Genomic DNA, 13,312 nt, shown 5'->3' with positions numbered 1-13,312 from the left:
TGGGTTTTCTCCAGAAATGTAACCACTGGACCGTCTCATCGAGTTGTTTTTGGAGTCAGCTTTGGATTTGCGGTGCTACTCTTAAAGAAGCAAAGTAAGCAGTGTCGTCTGCGTAAAAAGCTGCCTCAACTTGTGGTCTCCTCCTCATATCTGAAAGAAAAAAGCCAATGGTTTTCCGGCTAGTGAGAATATCTTAATCTTCACCTGGAACGATCGTCCTGACAAATGATTTGATAAGAGCGGTTAAGTCATCGGGTAGACCTAATCGGATGAATTTCGCCACTAAACCTTCGTGCCAAACCTTGTCAAAGAATTTGGTTAGGTCCAAGACCGCTCCAAGTCTTTCACGTTGGTTAAAAGTACAGTTGATTTTTGCGGCCGGCTGATGGGCCTGATGAACGGCTGAGTGTTTGGTGCGGACCCTGAATTGCTCATCTGGAATGATATTGTTTGTCTTTGTAAAATTATTAAGAGCATAAAGTATTGATCTTTCAGAAAGCTTGGAAATGGAACTTTTCTGATAGGTCTGTAGTCAGAAGGTGACTACATGTAGAAGGGAAGTGTGGCGGCCTCAGAATGGTGTTGATAATATTAGTTAGTTGGGTAAGCTGCTTGTAGGGAAGTTTTTTGTGTTGGGCTATCGAAATATTATCAAAACTCGGGGCTTTCTTGTTCGAATCTTGTTGATCATTTGCGTGAGTATTTTAAGAGTAACTAGGTAGTCTAAAAGATAATTTGGAGGCATTTGAGAATGAACGGAGTTGGCCTTCCTAATTATTTCGTCGTTCTTGGCACCATTTATATTTGTAGCAGGAGTGAGGCGTTCCATTTGGACCTCATAGGTTTTAGCGACGAGCTCGGCCTTTACGTGGTAGGTGACTGCGAAAGTTCCTGACTCCACTGACTTTAGGGGGTATGACGTTTTGCGCCTTCCACGCTAGGCTTTTAGAGAGTCGCCAGAAAGTTGAAGGACCATCCAGCGTTTGGTCCGCTAGCGTTTGGACTCGAGTTTGCAAACTTGTGAAGAAGATAATTTATCAAAACGCAAAATTTATATAATGAATCAGTGTTTTAAATGTATGTGAATACATTCACTATAAAACAAAACATGAATACCCGAAGTTACTTTTTCTCCACTCAACTACTTAATTCTTCAAATTCATATTTTCATACAAAGCTATATATCGTTAATAGAATTTAATTTATTTAAAAGGTTGATTTGATAAATACACCTACTAATAACAACTATATTGTAAATTACAAAATTTAATTACACGTAATGTTAACAAATTACGGTTAATAATGTTCTATTTTGTATTATTAATAGAATTTAGTTTGTTAATTGCTTGCGATTAAATTAAAATTGAATACTGTTTGAAATGTATGCATGAAATTGAACAATATTAACCCTAATTAGTACTAAAATAAACTGATTGTTGCTCAACCATAATTTATAACATATTATTTAACGAAATTTTACAATAACTAAACTTAAAACCATTATTTTAAAATATACTAATAGGTGAGTGCCTACAGGCATTTTATTGTTGCTTTATTATTAGCTACTTTTATTTCTCTACATAACATAATAATTTTTCAATTAGTGTTATTGAATTATGTAATTTATATATTTCACTCCAAAATTCCACTTTCAATATTTATTACTTTTGTTGTTTAACTTGAAGGAATCTGCAGCCGAATCCTATGAAATATTTTTACAAACTTATGACGAATCATCCTCCTTATATGTTCAATGTTCTAAATATTTTGGTTCCAAAGATTCAGAGGCATATAAATATTGTTTAAAGCTTATGTTTTTTTAAATCTAGGTCCCAGATGCATAGAGAACTGCTAAAGTTATAATGATAACAAAACCTAAGTGAAGTGAAATTATACCGCCATATATTATTATTGGCAGTTATGGCTAAAGTCTTTCAGAAATTGATTTTGAAACGCCTCAAACCTAATTTTGAGCCAAGGAAGCTGATACTACCTCACCAGTTTAATTAAAGGAATTGCCATTTAGCTACTAAGAAGAAAAGCTGAAAACTCAGGAAAATAAGCATGCGTGTTTTTGCCATCTTTCTTGATAATGTACGGGATGATGTCTTTATTGTACAGATTGTAGTATAAAGGACAGCTATTTAAAATAATATCAAATATCCCTTAGCATTTTTACCTTCTCTTAAAATATTGTTTGATTAATGATCAGACAACATCACTACGCAACTATACAAGATCTGTCCAAGGGCTCCAACACATCAATGTTTACATGGTAATGGAATCTTTCCTCATGTCTTGTTGCAAATCTCTTAATTTCGTCTTCGGAATCTGAAGGTCTCGGTGTATATATATATATATATATATATATATATATATATATCCCCTTAGCGTTTGAGTGCTTTCATAATACTTCTCAGTACTTCCATCATGTTGATATTACTTCTCTTAGAATATCTCTATAACTGAATTTCATCCTATTCTAGGTCCAAATAGCTTTTAGTATCTTGTTACATAGGCAATAACTTATTTTGTACAGATAATTTAAGTCTTCTTCCAAATAACCAATTAATTTTTATAAATTTTAATTTAAGTTACTTTCTTTTCTTTTTGATGTGCTCCTTTCGACGAAGTTTCATATCAAAGGTCACCACAAAATACTTATCATTGCTACTGTACGGGATAATAGTTTTTTTTTCATATTTATCAGTATTATATTAGCAGACACTTCAGAAAGCTCAACCTCATAAATTACGAACTAAGTTAGATGAATCAAAATCGACACACGTAGATTTTTCAAATAAGGGGATAATGCCACAACGTGTCTTTATCAACGACATGCAAATTCCATATGCCAACACAGCCAAAGGCTTGTCATGAACCTGAATGCCAAGCTCAGATGGAGCTAAAAAAGAAACGCGACGAACTCAACATCAAGTCCAGGAAAATGTATTGCTTGCTTAGCCGAAACTCCGTGTTCATAAAGTGCACAAGTTGATTATAAATAAACCTTGGTATGTACGTGTTTGTGGCCTCCATTGCGACCTAGATGAGATGATCTCGGGCACTCTCAGAAGATATGCCGATTGCCATCAAAGAAGACTCCAGAACCACGTCAATATTGAAGAATCTAGACGTCTGAAATGGAAAAAATCTGATTTTAATAATGTCAGAACACTAAGTGATTCGCTGGAAAATAATTTAGTTGTAGTTATTTGTTAGTATGTTAAGACAGCGAAAAATTAATAGTTATTTATACACTGGTTTTAATAAATGCATTTGTTGGATTTTAGGTTGAAAATTCCCTCAGCACTTATGAACCTCATGCCTGTATTGTGGTCTACTCCATCACTTCCAGATCTACATTTCAAACAGCAGAAGAAATACTAAACTATTTATGGCAAGAAGGTTGTACTAAAGATAAAAGCGTCATCGTTGTTGGAAATAAGGCAGATTTGGCACGGTCGAGAGTAATTAGTCAAAATGGTATAGTATATATAACTCCCATACATATATTTTTTTTTAATTAATTATATCTTACATTAGATATACTTAGTAAAATCCTATCTACAATTACAAATTAATTTATTACTACTGTCCTGCTGTACTTGCATTAATACATCAGTATGTATTTCCCAATTTAAAATATAAACTAACTACTTAAGCTAAAGTTAAAAATACAGTTATACTTTCAAGAAGTTCTCTTGGTTTGTTTCGCGCCAATCTTCTGATTGTCAATCTTCGCGTGTTGTCCAGTAGCTGTATTGCTTCCGTATTGCTGTGATTTAACAACCTTATTTCATGTCTTAGGCCGAAATCTTGGACCACTTCGTATATCCATTTGATTTGCAGGTCATAGTGCAGTTCCTCGTTGGTTACGTAGCGATAGGCATTGGTAATTAATCGTAGAACTTTGATTTAGCTGCGTTGGATTACTAGATGGTTTAATGTTTGTTGCTCCAGATTTGCACCCTATACGTCCAAATTGGCTGTATGATTGTCTAATTAACAAATCTCTTTGATATTAGGCCAATTTAAGGGTATCGTCTGACTAACCAGTACAGTTGCTTAACCTTAGGCTTAATCTGCTCTGCTTTTTGTCGAGGTTTGATGATGTTTACAATATAACCTACCATCGAGATGTATGCCGAGGTATTTAACTGATTTTTCTTGAGGAATCGGGCATCCGTCAAGTGATATAATTAGCATCTTGTTATGTCGCCGGAACTCAAAATTAACATGAACAGATTTGGAGTTATTTAGCTGTATTTTCCAATCTCTAGTTCATTTGTAGATCTTGTTGACTGCTACTTGTACTTTTTCTGCAGTATTAAGCAGAGATATATCTTTTGCCATGATATCTGTATCGTTGGCAAATGTTCCATGTAGTGTTTCTTTTATTGTTGGGATATCAGCAGTTTAGAGCAAATACAGATCACAATATACTATACTGCGGAACACCAGCCGAAACAGTATTAAGTGTTGAGAATGTCCCTTCATATGATACTCTAAATTTTCTTTCGAAAAGATATGATGCCAGCAGTTGACAGTAATTCTGCGGTATAAATTTTGTAGATTAATTAAAAATGCCATACCCGGTCAAAAGCTTGTGACATCCAGGAATATTTTTTAATGTTTTTTCAACAACTGCTGCTACTCTGTGTACTTAATTCATTTTCAACTGGTGATTTCGAAATCCAAAATGAAATACTATTTCAATGGTTTAATTTTTAACAGCAGTTTTTCAAATAATTTTGATATCGCCTGTAACAACGAAATAGGCCTGTAAGATCCAACTTGCTCTGCTGGTTTCTCAGGATTTTAGCATAAGCATATGTTTTCGAGCAACTTTAACATATTCCGGAACACGCTTCAGTCTCAAACAGGCATTGAGTAAATATGTCAACATGGTTATTGCTTTTCGTGGCAGCTCCTTCAATAACCCAGATGAAATATCATCAATTCCAAGAACCTTTTTAGGATTGAGGTTGTTGTCAATTCCTGGTTCCATTAGAGAAATCAAGTTTACAGCTATATGAACAGGATTTGCTTGGATATGTTAACTAAATGTTGTGTCAATAATTTAGCTTTTCATAGTTGCGTCAAACCTATTCATTTCAATCATTTTTAATAGGGGGTATTCTAATAATTGCTCCTATAACTCTCCGAATAATCTTTGTCTGCTTTCGGGCTTAGTTAACTTATATATTTTTCGAAGCACCTCTGTTTATATTCTTTAATCTTTTGATTTGTGTGGTTACCAACTCTGCTCTACTCTATAGCATTCCTGGTTCTTTGCCATACTCTTCTAGCTTCTCGCCTTTCATTTATCAATTTATCAATTTCAAGTGGTTAATTTACCTCATATTATTATATAATTAACATATTAATTTTTTTACAGAAGGAAAAGGTCTAGCTGTCGCTAAAGACTGCAAATTCATCGAGACTTCCAGCGGTATCCAGCACAACGTCGACGAGCTTCTGGTCGGTATACTGAAGCAGATCCGGCTCAGGGAGACGCTGGAGAAAAAGAAATCGATGACCAAGGAGAAGAGCAAGATGAAGGGGTCCAAGACAAGTTTGAGACTGCATTTCGCCAAAGAGATCTTGCAGAAGATTTGTCTGAACGACATCAGCAAATCTAAGAGCTGCGAGAACCTCCACGTTTTGTAAACCTAACCGTTAAGTCGGTCCATTACAGCACATATCTGATCAAACTTTGGTGTATGCAATACTTTTTGATATATCCTTTGAACCTTCTTGTTTATATTTCGAAGATATATATGATGTACAATATTTCGGTAACTATAGGCTTGTTAACAAACATTTTGAAATCTCCATTAAATTGTCATGTATAGATCTACAGCCTTTTACAAATATTATAGTATATTAAGTATAAGAAAAATATTTTTTCTGCTATGAACAATTTTTCTAAAAGAGAACACTTTTGATTCAGGGATTTCCTTAACATTAACATTACATTCCAATTAGAAGATTTGATCTCGATTGCTTTTTCTGGTCTCCTAATTTCTAATAATTCTTCGGTCTTCTTTTTACATATTATTTTATATAGTCTATCATTCAACTTTTCCAACTTTTAGAGTAGGACTTGGACCATTTTTTACTATTTTTATGGTATCACGACATTGTTGAGTTTTCTGGTCGGTAGGTATTAGCTCTAGGAAACATTATAAAAGAAAAAAGTAAAGAATGAAGGGGTTGAAGAATAATCAACTAAGTCAGAATGTCTTCTTATATATGTTTATTAAAACCTGATGATGATACATCAAGTAAAATCGTTGTTATTCGTTTTATAACATTATTACGGATTATTGACGCAGAATTGAGCAATTTTCCGTAACTTTTGGTAATAACAATGTCAATGTAATATTGTAACGCTTACAGTGTTCACAAAATATCCAGCAATCAAGGAAATACTTAGTCGTTTTAACAGCAACACGTCATCACTTTAGTCATTTGACGAAGACACAATGGTGGAATACTGAAAACCAAGATAGATGACAAAATGACAGGTTAAAGAAGTAGCTCTCTTTTCAGTCTATATCCTCCAATACATTCCAGAAATTTAACATATTCGAATAATCGATCGTTGCCTCTTTAACTTTATTTAGAAATAAATGTGTATAAATCGATTCTAAGGAAAATTTAATCAAAAAATAAAAATCTTCTTTCGGTTTTTATTTTCTCTGTACATTTCCTGAATTACTAGAGGTATAAGTTCTCATATATATTGGCTTTGAACATATTATATGTTGATAATTAAACCAAATAATTCATAAGAATTAGATAAAATGGCAGAATCGAAAAAGTTCTTTGTATATAGAAACATAAATTGTAGGTGATGGCCTAAGCATATGTCCTATTTAGCGTTAAATAAAATATCCTGAAAGAATTCCAGCCAACGGTTCGACTGATCAGCAGCGAACCTAAGGGAATACAATAAGGGTCATAAATAACCGACAAATTGTAAATATTTTATTGTTGGGAGACATACTTTTTCGGCAAAATACTAATTCTATGTGATAGATAGAAGCTAACGATAAATATATATATTTTCTATTCAGTAAAATCATGTAATATTCGCGATTAACCAAATCAAAAATATATACCATTAAAAATGAGAATAAAATATAAAGGAACTGTAGAATTTTAGTTGTTAATAATTTTGCTCAAAACTCGTCCACAAAATATTAAGACTTTTAAATAGAAATAGAATCATTATGTTGAAACAAAAGCCAAACTAAAATAATACATATGAGTGACTGTATAATTTCCGGACAAGTATACAGCGTGTAATAAAAGTTTTTGGATTTTTTAAAATTAAGTCATTTTATGCAATAAAAAATATAGAAGTTACAACAAAAATATAAAAATATTTCACCTTATATTATTTATATATTTAAAACGCAAACCACAAGATATTATGGAGGCAAATAAACAAATAAACAACAATTAACAATTTGTTCATATAATGGTGGCACCACTTCTTTTTTCTACTAGTTTTGCTGTCCCGAATATCCTTGGTGTCGAAAAATATTTAGCTCTTTTGAAAATCCGAGCAAATCGTCTCAGTTTTCACAATTATATATTATCATCAGTGTTGCAAATAGCAATACAGCAGTTCAACATATTATTTCAGAGTAATAATATAGTTTTGAAAAATTTGGCATACGTTTGACAACCGGAAGACCAATTTTTTTGATATCACAGATTTATGAAGCATTGAAAATCACTTCAGTACAGTCACTAGTGACAGATTTACTTCGGATATAAAATAAAGTAAAACGTCACTAACATAAAATAACTTAGTAATATATCACGTCAATGTAATATAATAATCCTGAAATGGCCTAAAGAAATCTGCAATAGAACCACTACAACACTAAATTATCCATATTTCCTGCAGCTTCCAATCCAATATATATTTCGTCTAAATCTAAGCAAGAATTTTGTAAATTTTCACTTAAAAGAACTTATTTATGTTATTTGGAGTTCTTGTAGAAGTATTACAACGCGGACTATCACATCACTATGACATATTTTCACCGCGCAATGCCAATCCCCTAGTGCCAGTGATTTACTGATCAACATGCGATTCACCGCAGATTGAGAAATTCCTGACAAGTTGGCAACGCTGATTATCTTTCAGCATCAACTGAGAGATCTTTTTCAAACAGGTTCATTGCCATTTCTCCACATACCACAACATATTATCAATATAATAATGTTTTTGAATATTTAGAAACAATCTAAATCGTGTTTTAAGTTTGATATAAACCACTTAATTATATTTTTTAATATAATGTTAAACTGGGCACTGTTTGACCAGAAGCAGTTTTATTAGAAAAAACTGTTCATTAACACAACTGAACACTTTTAATAAATAAATTACTATGTCATTTTCTTACAGCAAAGCTTAGTAATCCGTATGTACTTCGATTATTATTGCAATTGAATGTTGAACCCTGTGGTTCATTCTTTTAAAACAGATTCATTTATCAGAACTGAATGGAGACACAATCAATAGAAACATCCCCCAAAAAGAGTCCAGAAACTTTTATTGCACCCATTAATGATTACTAAATAAATAGATGTTAAAAAAAATAGAAGATATTAAAAAAATTAATTTTATTTTATATATTTCCCGAACATATATATATTACTAAGACCTTGTACATATATATAAAATAAACGTACTCTAACATTTAACTAACTATAATAATATAATAAACAATAAGGAGCTAAGTCATAGATTGTTCATATAGTATCATTAAAAAGGCATAAAGCTTTAACAGATTTAACCATTTCGGATGTAAAACTCTTTAAAGTATCTGATCTAGGTTTAAGCGATCTATATTTGTAACAATAACAATAATAACGATATATTTTCTCAGAACTTTATAAGACAATCATTTGTAGACGTTACTTTTTCTATTTCTGATGTTTCTGCGTTTGAAAATTGTCCTTTTTGGTGTAGTAGTTCAATATGTAATGTAATAAAGATGTATTGAAATATGAAAAAGTAGATGGCGCTGGTTTTATTTAATCGTCGTCGAAAAGTACCCGGTCTATTGTCGTGTCGGTGTCTTCCACGGGAATCTCGTCTAGGATTTGCTCTTTGAACGCTACGGCTATGGTGACCGGAGGTGTTGCTTGTATTTGTTGTAATTTGCGAATGAACCTATCATAATACCCGCCTCCGTGTCCTAAACGATATCCTTCCTTCGTGAAAGCAACACCTGGGCAAATTATCAGATCCAAACCACCTGAAATAAAAAATGTATTATCAAAAAATATTTTTTTAACAGAGAAATTGAACCGACTTCAAAAAATAAATAAGAGACTCACTAAAAATTAAGAAATCGTTTTTTAAATAAAAAGAATTATTAAAATAAAGACAAGTCAGAATTTAATTAGTTTTCTTATCAAGAGGAGCCACTACATTTTAGAGTGCACGTGCACATGTGCACTTATTGAGGAACCGCCGCTGATATGTATATAAATTGAATTGCTAGACGTTGGTTTCATTAAAACTCGAGAACAGTTTGACAGATTTGGCGAATTTTGGAATAGTGTCATTTTAACTGTCGCAAAAGACTGACATTTTTGTTGTTTGTGAAATATTTATGGAACGAACGTACGGAAATATATTTTGTGACTAAAAATATCGAAAACTACCGGCCACTATAATCAAATACTCATTAGAATATATAATGTGTTTAACAGTAAAGATAATTTATTGACCACATTTGTGTAAATACTTTACCACGATTAATATTCAAAACAAATGTATAATCCATTCAATAGGTCAGGTATATACAGGTTCAATAAGTATGTATATATCATCAAGATGTTTAATGTATTGCCTGCCGCAATTTGTAAATTCGTTTTAGAATCAGACAATATTTTCCTTCTCATTTTATTCTAGTTAAAAAGAGACAGCATGTTGTTTGATTAGTTCGAATGCGTAAACGAATGAGTCTGTCAAAGTCGTCCGGTTGTCAGACGTATGTAAAATTTTTGAAGGTAATAGTGATAAAAAAGAGGTTATAACTCTAACCTATCAACTATTGTGGCTGTATAATTAACTGTAGTTTTTAGATGTACTACAATGTTAAAATAAATTATATTTGATAACAGTTTTTTTCAGTTATTTTATTTAAATTAGAATTTTGTTGTATGTCAAAGCCAAACTGAATTAAAACTCAGAGTTGATGCGGCAACATTGCGACGTTTTGACGCCACAAGTTTATATGACGTGTGTATAAATTAACTTTAAATAGATTATAGATATCTTTTTATAGATATATTCATTAGATAACGTAAAAATCAAGTGAAAATAAAGACATATATGTCAAATATGATACAACTATGTTCTAACTGTAGTCTCGAATCGTATTGAATTTGTGGGTCGAGTAAACATTTATACAAGTATAAAGTAGAAATATGTAGTGACTTTACCGTTACGAGTACAAAGCATACTTTGTAAATGTATTAATGTGTATGTACATAATGTAATATTTATAATAAATGTAATAACAATATTACTTAGTCACAAATTTAGTGCGCTAAAAATGCTTCTTTACTTTTATTATTAACAATATCAAGGACACGACAACTTGACCTAGGTACTGACTTAGCAGAAGGACAAATTTATGGAAATCATAAATTATTGTTCAAGTTGTGCTAACAATCCAACAGTGAACCGAAGTATTGTTTAAAACTGCAAACTTAACACTGGATCGGATGCCATCTGACAACTATAATGTCGTCATCAGACCTGACAAACCACCTGTCAATGAGCATGCAAGGAGTAAATGACACAAAGTTGACCAGGTCACCTAGTTTACAATAATATAATGAATGTATTTTCTACCTTGCTTATTATTCACAATGCTGTTAAATGTTTGCCTACTATCTAGTAAGTCAACTCTCAAACATTTAGATATTCCTTCAAATGTTTAAAATTTTTCATCGACTAATTCCTCTAATGTTCATCTCAAGGCATGACTTCGACTTCAAGATAAGCCAGAACTTTTTTATATTAAAATAGTGAAGTGAAATTCCACAAAATAAAACACTATCTACAAGTCGCTAAATAAATAAATGAAAAAAAAAACACATTTAGACTTCAATTTTGATTAAAATAAATATAATTAAGTTAAATTAAAGTTTAAGTTCAATAAAATATATGCGATATCATGAATTAAAGGGAAATAATGTTATATGAAAATAGGTAGTTGACTAAATAAAGTTCAATTAATCTTATAAATGTGTTTAAATTATCAAATAAATTAAATATAATTAAATTACATCGATTTTATGAATAGTCGATATTCATTTAAATGCAATAAATTAATATTAAATCGAATACGATTAAAATTGAATTCAAAATTTCATGGACCATAGTCATAAGTCAATGCCAACGTGATTATATAGAACGTAATAAATGACTCAACAAGTCGCGGGTTTGACTTTCCAACCTCCCTAAATCTAACCTAGAAAAAATTAACCTCTAAATAACTAAATGTCAACATTTTATGAAAGTCTGTCGTTTAGTTTAGAAGAAAAAATTAAAAGAAAAAATATCTTTGAATGGCTAAATTGAATAAAATCTAGGTAGATTTTTCTATCTACGTAAAATATATAAAAAGAATAAAGCAGCCGGACTGAATTTATTACTCTTGAACGAGTATATCATCACTACAAGTTAATCATCATTTGGAACGTTGAAAAAGCTACCGTAGGTTCAATTATTTTATTTAGATTAGAATGTTGTTGTATCTCAAAGCCAAACTGAACTAAAACTCAGAGATGATGGCAACGTTGCGACATAACATTGAACAGACTATATGGCAATTAAAGTCTAAACAACCGAAAATCCGATTTGAAAATGTCGTGGTGATATAATTTGTTTTACTATTGTATGTTCAAGTTGCACTGGATGGCATTTGAACTAAATAAGAACACAACGCAATAAAATCGAGAATATAAACATTCCATTAAATATACAAAAGAATATCTCAAAAATTAAATCAAATTAAAAATAAATAAAATTGTAAATTCGAATAATTAAATAATTTTAAAAGAAATTGCACCAAATTGAATTAAATTATCAATCAATTGGTTTAATTATAATTGTTAAATTGAGTTAATTATAGTTATTAATAATTCAAAAAAGTTAGTATATATGCAAAAACATGTAATAACTACCGGTTTCAATAGCATCCTCCCTTTGGTCCTTGAGAAGAGGCTGCTTGATGTTCCACTTGGTTAACGGTAACGTCTCCCAATCCTCCATCGATTTTAGTTTAACCATTTGCATACCCGCCTTGCTGTACCTGGGAATAAAACATTCCTGTTCTTGTTCGAATATCTTACGGACCATCGGTTCAGTGTCTATTTCACCATCCATACTAAGAAATATCGATATGCGCTTGCTAGATGCGAATATCGGTAAGTTTAACAGCTAAAAATTGACCAAATGACATATCACACGTACTATAACACAACCGCTTCCAAATTACCTTGTCAAAAACTATTTTTGATTGTCGCTTTTTTTCCTCTGTGGTAAGCACAGCGAGTGCATCAGCGATCTTTACTCGTAGCGCGCTTTTAGCTTCTTTCGCTGCCATTCTGTTAATGAACATTAACATCGACAGTGGAGTAATAAATACTTCAAAATATTTACATGGTCATCTTTTACATGGACGATATAAGATTTAATTCGATTTTAGTCATGTGAGTTGATAAGAAGTATTTCGTATTAAACGTGTTGAAATATTATCCCACTATTTCTTAGTAAAAGGGTTAGAGGTTAATGGGACATCTAGCGATAGAGCCACTAACTAGTACTGTAATCGTATTATACAGGTCCCTGTATGTTAGTTATAGATTCGTACACAGATGGTGTCGCTCACGTATTTTTAGAGGGCTGTTTAAAAGATGTCCGTTGTTAACAACAGTAATTGGAACTCTTACCAAATATAACAACGTACGATTGTTGATGTCTAGCGAAACTGACTCCCTAACAAAATAATAAAACAGACAAAAGGACGTTACCATAAATTAAACCATTATGGCTATAAATTGTGTCAATCTACTATATATATTTAAATCCTTACCTCAAAAGCACTTATATAAAAGTTTTAAAATTTAAAAAACATCCATAATGATAATATATAGCTTTCATTACTTGATCCTTAAAGCAGTCTACAACCCAATCAATTATATTAAATACAATAAATAAATCCGTTTGGTCTAATCAATCAAATAATTCGATGAAAAAAAC

General features: G+C 31.7%; 2 protein-coding genes across 3 annotated transcripts in view; one reads left to right on the top strand and one right to left on the bottom strand.

Moving 5' to 3' along the window:
* Positions 1–5,859, top strand: part of LOC143201100 (uncharacterized) — a 196,398-nt gene extending 190,539 nt beyond the window's left edge. For both annotated transcript variants that reach the window (XM_076411945.1, XM_076411946.1), the window contains 2 exons: positions 3,294–3,486; positions 5,402–5,859. In XM_076411945.1, the coding sequence (XP_076268060.1) occupies positions 3,294–3,486; positions 5,402–5,673 (465 nt within the window). In that variant the 3' untranslated portion in view covers positions 5,674–5,859. The remainder of the gene's footprint in view (positions 1–3,293; positions 3,487–5,401) is intronic.
* A 2,773-nt stretch (positions 5,860–8,632) lies between these two features.
* Positions 8,633–12,800, bottom strand: Mthfs (Methenyltetrahydrofolate synthetase). The gene is made up of 3 exons (XM_076411949.1): positions 12,549–12,800; positions 12,235–12,490; positions 8,633–9,287 (listed from the first exon to the last, which is right to left on the bottom strand). Exons 1-3 carry the CDS (start codon positions 12,675–12,677, stop codon positions 9,064–9,066), a joined length of 609 nt encoding a protein of 202 aa, XP_076268064.1. The 5' UTR covers positions 12,678–12,800; the 3' UTR covers positions 8,633–9,063.
* Between the last annotated feature and the right edge of the window lie 512 nt (positions 12,801–13,312).

Source organism: Rhynchophorus ferrugineus, unplaced genomic scaffold (assembly GCF_030347505.1).
Source record: "Rhynchophorus ferrugineus isolate W39M unplaced genomic scaffold, kcgeb_rfMv2 rfM8, whole genome shotgun sequence".
NCBI lineage: Eukaryota > Metazoa > Arthropoda > Insecta > Coleoptera > Curculionidae > Rhynchophorus > Rhynchophorus ferrugineus.
Note: the sequence above shows the minus strand (reverse complement) of the source record. Positions and strands in the feature narration are given on the sequence as shown.